We start from the raw sequence: 6,945 nt of genomic DNA, 5'->3' as shown, positions 1-6,945 counted from the left end.
CTGTGTTAATAACCCAAAATTTTTATTTTTTAGACTACTAACATAAAACATTGAGTTACCAATAGAACTTGACTCAATTCGAATATCCTAGGGACGTCAATGTTTGTTGTTTTTATCAGAATCGAATCCTTTAAAATCATTTGGTATATATGGTCCAAAATTATTAAAATTAAGTTTAAAACTGAATCATATAAAGCTAATTTACTTTTTTTACTTTTAAATAATAGATCTAATTGTTATTTTCATCGGTTAACTGAAGAAATGAAGAACATTTGAAAATCATGACGAGATTCTACTTTGAAATCAGAAGAAATTTCTAAATTTAATTTTGTCCACTGTTCTCTGTTGATTCATTATATAATTTATATATAATTTTATTTTTAATCGTTTAATACGAAAGTATTTTTTTTATTAAATTTTAACAATTTTCGCGTTAGTTCCATGTAATTATATCGACAATTTTTATTGGAATTTTACTCCTAATGGTAAACGATGAAACGTTAGTCTATCTTGAGATATTTATTAAATAGATATACAAATTTTCATTTAATTTTTGTTTTAATAGTATTAAATATCCTTTTGTTTATATTTCAGAAACAAAAAATTGCAAAATATAATGATAAACACAATTGATTCATATCAAGGCCATGAACGAGATTTTATCATTATATCGAATGCACGTACAGTTGGAATAGGATTCCTATCAAGTTATCAACGTTTAAACGTAGCTTTGACTCGTGCAAAGCGATGCCTCTTATTATGTGGAAACTTTTCTGATTTGGAGGTAAGAAATAAGTATTTCTGAAATAATATATTATTTATTTATAAAAATTTATTTAAAACAGTCGGTACCGGTATGGAAATGTTTATTGGATAATGCACGAGAACGTAAGGTTTATTTCGAACTAAACGCATTTTCTGCGGAAAATATTGAAACTAATGTAATTGACAAAATTAGAATTTCTGAGCCAAAAAAAAATGACAATATAAAAAAAAATAGTTAAAATTAATTTATTTTTCATAAGTAAATGTTTGTATTTACAATAGACAAAAATTGAGTTTACATCATTTACATCAATAATAAGAAACGGTATATCGTTGTTTCTTCATTCTATTACAAAGATACTCTTAATTCGAACCATTCAATGTATTAATCTATTTACAAAACATTTTTCATCTTAACATATTTTTTTTTATTAAGTCGTTTTTGTGTGTATGTATTAGTAGTGCTAATTACTACGTATAAATTAAATTTATAACTTTATTTCAGTTCTTATTTATCCTAAGGTATAACAATTTGCATATTCTTTATATAGCTTTATTAATTTAAAAATGTATTTTCTAAGAAGCATGTTTAACATATATTTAATTCATTTTTTTTAAATCATTGTTGGAAAAAATAATATTTTTTATATATTAATGTTAATGAGCTCTATAAGCATTAGCAATGAATAGTGTTATTGATCAATACTGTTCACTTATATCAGATAATTAGCTGACATAGAGTGCTTTCAATAATACTTCATATCCATTTAAAACATTTTAAATATTGAAACTATTATTAATTTATAAATAAATAAAGTTGCTTCTAAGAACTTTTAAACTTTCACAAATTTATGAGATTATGTGATGTGTTTAAATATTTATCACAGTTTTATACACTGTTTAATTTAATATAATAATAGTATATATCTTTATATCAATTTATATTCTTGTATAATAATGCAGAATAAATAAATCTGTGATATATTTTGTATTAATATAGTTGAGTAATATATAAGTATATATAATAATTACATAAAGAATCTTGATTATTTTTCTTTTAATATTTTTCAATGCAAATATTGTTAATATGTTATGATTATTTAAAGCTATTATAATGAATAAATTGTGAAAACGAAATTTAATCAATTATAATGCAGAGAATATTAATTAACGTTTGAAATATTATATTAAATGAATAAAAAATTAAATATGTAATATAAAAAATACTCGTTTGTACTTTTATAAAACAATATGTTTTTTTATATAATAATTTGACACTAGATATAAATATTAATTACTGTACAGACTATATATTTATATTAAACATTATAATCATTATATCATTATAAATTTTGAACGAATTATATGAATAAAAATAATTATGAGAATAAGTTCATCAACTTTTTTAGTAAAAATAAAAGTATTTTATTTTATAATATATCATATAAGTTGCCTTATATCCTTCAACAATAAAAAAAATATATATTATATATATAATATAATAATATAATATTCTTGTATTTATTATTATGTTGAGGCTAGTGAGTCAGTACACTTGAGCACTTTTACTCTCTATTAACTGCGAGGTTTCTTCATAGCCCCTCTCTACGCCTTGACTGATTATTGTTTATGACTTCATCAGACTAGGCATTAATTAATCTTAGGTGCAGATCTACCTCCACGAGAGGCCTGTAACCATTCTGAGATTCGATAACGCGGTATTGGTAAGTATGTCAGTTTTCGTAAATTTTAAGGTCCCTGAGAATGTCATTTGTCCTAATCTACCATGGTACCTTGAATATTCTCCAAATACTCTAATATATACTTTTGATTTCAAATTATATTTTGATTTGGATTTTTAATTTATTAAAAAATTTTAAAATATTAATAAGCAACTAATTAACAAACTTTTTATTTCGCCTGTAAAAACTGAAAAGTATTCCAATATTAATATTAAACCACCACTAAACATAAAATACAATAAACTTAATTCCAATTAAAAATAAATTTATTATTTTAATTGCCAAATATTTTCAATAATAATTTTGTTAATAAAAGGGGTAACTCGTCAATTTTTTTAAAAAATTTTTATTTGAATATATTAATATTTTCATATACATTATATCTATATTTATTTTTTTAATTTATTATTTTATTTTATATTTTATTATTTTTATTTATTTTATAGTTTGATATATTTATTTATTATTAATTTATTATTTTAAGTTTATATATATTTATTTTAATACTTATTTTGATTTTTATGTTTAATATAAATATATATATAGACAAATTTATAGTGTTTATGTTTTTTAAATATATAATTGTAACAGGTTTATTGAGTTTCCAGTCTCTTATGTAAATAATAAAATTTCGGTTAAATATTTAAATATTTTTAAATAAATGAAGTATAATTTTAAACTAATGTTCTATTTAAATACAATCAAATGAATACTAATCGGACGAATTCATCTAGGACGGAAGGATCCAGTGAACATTTCTGTTCACTTGACTTTCTGTATGGCATACAAGAATATAATGTTTAAACAGTACACAACAAACAGTAAACAACAAATTATAGAAATACTTATATGTACATATAATTACTTATTAATTTATAATAGTGATGATCAAAGTGTCGGAGGGAGCGGAAGGTATGTATACACACAAAGTTTGTAAATAAAACAATACCTATACCTTACACAATACCCTACAAAACCTATATGTATGTTTAACACCAGAATACTTTAATATTTAGATTTTATTAATATTAATTTATGGAGAGAGTTTAGAATAGAAACTATAAAATATATTAAAAAATATTAAACAAAAGTTTAATTTTAACAAAAAGGTGATCTGTAGCCGGATATAAGTAGCAAAAAAATACTCGTAAATTACGACAGAAAAAATGTGAAGCAACAACAATGCTCTTAAAATTTTCGGTTAGGTTTTACTTGCAAAAAATCTTAGGTCTTAAGTTTTAGTGCAGCCAAATTCAAAAATCAGTCTATTGTGAATATTCACTGGACATATGTGGCAAATTTCAGTCATTCGTTAAAATCATATGAGTATTTCATTAACTAATGAATTCAAATGCATGAATAAATAAATTAACTTAAATATATAATATAAAAATGGCTATAATTGCTCTTCTAATATTTATATTGTTTACTTTTATTAAAATTAATTAATTTTTAGTGTATAATGTTTATTCTTGATTCTTCTTCTTCTTGAGTTAGTGCTATTACGCACTTTTACTCTATAATGGCTGGGGGGCTTATCTCTACCCCACACTAGGCTTTAACTAGGCTAAAAAAAAAATTATATCATTTATTTATCTTTTAGTTGATGACGGACCTTAAATCAGCATATCTTTCTGAGAGTCCAGAAGTGGACTTGAGGGTTGTTAGGGCGGGGTTAATTAGCGTATCAACTTTAGTGAATAATTTTAGAGCTCTGTCTCTGATATATTTTTTCACTGAGTCAATCCTATGATCTCTATGTATGTCTGTTGATCTGATATACCATGAAATCTTAAACAGTTTTCTTAAAGCCAGGTTTTGAGCTATCTGTAATTGCTTTAAGGAAGTATTTGAGGCTTTGCTATATGTAACACATCCGTACAGTAGTGCAGGTCTAATTACTTGCGTATAAAGTAACTTTCTGTTTTTAAAGTTGAAGTGATAATTATTAAATAGCGGCATTTATAATAATGTATAATGTTTATATTTCATATTTTACACAACACAACAAAAAACATATGTCAAAAACAAGCATTTGAAAAATTTTGTCAATTTGTGTCAAACAGACTTAATGCTATTTTTTTACAACTCTGAAAGAAAAAATTATAGTTAGTACAAAATTTTATGGAATATTTTATGGTTTTTGTTTAATTTTTACAGTGTATTGCAGTAAATTTGATTGCATTATCTGCGCAGAATTATTTTCTTTGTGTGTGTCTTATGTGTATAATATTTTTCAGTCTCAATTTTACATTGACTGCAATCACGTCGCTTTGCAACGCAAGATTTTATAATAAGAATTTTTAAAATAAGATATTAATTTGAATTGAGTATATAATAATAAATACAAAAATGTCGAAAGTGCCATTTGTTTTAAGCTTTGATTCGCCTACTTACTACAATCACGACATTTTTCCCAATAACATGTATCGCCGTCTGCATGAACGAGTACATCATCCTTTGGATATGTACACTTTGGGCTTAATGGCACGCCTTGGTGTACATCAGCATCATAAAAAGAATAATGGGGATTTAGCAACTATTCACGTAAATGAGAATAAAAAAGATTTCGAAATCCATTTGGACGTTGGACTTTTTCAACCAGAAGACTTATCAGTTAAATTAGTTAATGATTTTATTGTTGTCGAAGGAAATCATGAAGAAAAAGAAGATGAGCATGGTCACGTAAGCAGACATTTCGTACGACGTTATGCGCTTCCAAAGGATTGTGATGCTGATAAAATTGTGTCGACTATGTCAGTCGATGGTGTATTAACTGTGCGTGTACCAAAACTACAGGACACTACAACTACTGAACGTATTATACAAATACAACAAACTGGTCCATCAGATCTATTCATAAAAAATAATGGTGAAAAGGAAAATTAAATTAAATCTAATTTATATAAGCATGCATTTAATATTCATTAATTAATTTAGATGATACGCATATATATATATATATATATATATAATTTCAAATTTATATATCTATTGACTGATACTATACATTTTTTAAAAATTAATCCAATGCATTTAATATTATATGAACTGAAGTAAAACTCTAAATTTTTAAAAATACTTTTATTCGCTTATAAAATTTTTAAATATATAATAAAGATATCATAAAATATTCATTGTATGAACTTTGTGTTTTTATTACAAATTTTACGTTTCCTCCTGTAAAGGACTACCGCGACCTGTATTTATAAGGTCAGGACGTAATTGTCAACTTAGTTTTATTTGAATGTCATAGTCCGACGGTTACATTCAATAGCATATACCTGGCTAAGCACCATCGTTTTTTTAATAACTGTTGAAGAAGACAACTTGATGTGGACGTGTACCACATCAAATGTTCAATTCTTTATTTTGTATAATTTCGTTTCTTAAATACCAGGGACAGAAAATAACAGTTTTTTCAAAAGTTTTTAAGAAAATAAGCAGCAACAAAAAATTATCTAAACTCATATTTAAGTATATAGTTATCATTCTAACAACTTTAATCCTTAATATTATGCATGCTTTTTATATATGAACGTTTTAAAATAAAACTCAAAAAATAATAATTAAATTTGCTTTATATTATACTCATCAAAAATAACTTCTACATTCTGCTTTTTATTTTAAAACGCACAAATAACTATAACGTCTGTTTCACATGCTACTCATAGTAAAACACAAGTAAAGTACAAACTGAGAGCATAACACAAATAAAGTGTCAATTTACGCTCTTTACACAAATTTTCATGGAACAACTTTGTGTAAAATCTGGTGAGAACACCAGTCCCGCGCAAATAAACAATACAAAAATTTAAATTCGAACTAAAACAACTGATTCACACATTATCCAGTAAAGTCTGTGTAACATTTTCAAATTTCGACAGGGATGTTACACAATTTCAGAAGCTGTCATTTTCTTACCAGACTTTACATAAAGCTGTTATATGAAAATCTATGTAAAGAGCGTAATTTGGCACGCTCTCAATTTGTACTTCACTTGTGTTTTACTTAAGTTTAAGGGCAGCTCGTGGAACAGACCTATTATTATGCCGTGAGAACAACTGCTTAAAAGTGTAGTGGTTTGTTATGTTGGGTTTTATTTCGAATTGAACACTCCGTATTGGTAATGGATAGGTTTATTTATTTCTTATACTTAGTTATTATAAAATATTCTTAAAGTTAAGATTTGTGTTTTTACGTTTTATTCACGTGCTGCTTTGTCTTTTTCCAAACTACTACTGGCGGGAACTGCGGATATTGTTGTCTCCTTTGTGCCTTGTTGACAGTTCTTTTTTTTATATTTTTTGGTGCTGCCACAGTACTCCCCCCTAAGTGATGGAGTCACTGAATTTGGTTGGAAAGCGAACGTTGCGTCCTGATTTTGTCAGGTTAGCTGTTGTATTTGGTCGCACAGACTGGTCGCCATTAACGTTGT

The 6,945-nt window shown here is 25.5% G+C and overlaps 1 protein-coding gene across 1 annotated transcript; it reads left to right on the top strand.

Annotated features, from left to right (window-relative positions):
- Nucleotides 1-4,751: 4,751 nt before the first annotated feature.
- On the top strand, nucleotides 4,752-5,407 carry LOC119667497 (heat shock protein 67B3-like). The gene has a single exon (XM_038076791.1). The coding sequence runs from the start codon at nucleotides 4,860-4,862 to the stop codon at nucleotides 5,394-5,396; it is 537 nt and encodes a 178-aa protein (XP_037932719.1). The 5' UTR covers nucleotides 4,752-4,859; the 3' UTR covers nucleotides 5,397-5,407.
- The last annotated feature ends 1,538 nt before the right edge of the window (nucleotides 5,408-6,945 follow it).

The sequence above is a fragment of the Teleopsis dalmanni genome, chromosome 1 (assembly GCF_002237135.1).
Source record: "Teleopsis dalmanni isolate 2A chromosome 1, ASM223713v2, whole genome shotgun sequence".
Taxonomy (NCBI): Eukaryota; Metazoa; Arthropoda; class Insecta; order Diptera; family Diopsidae; genus Teleopsis; species Teleopsis dalmanni.
This window is presented reverse-complemented; position numbering and strand designations above follow the sequence as displayed.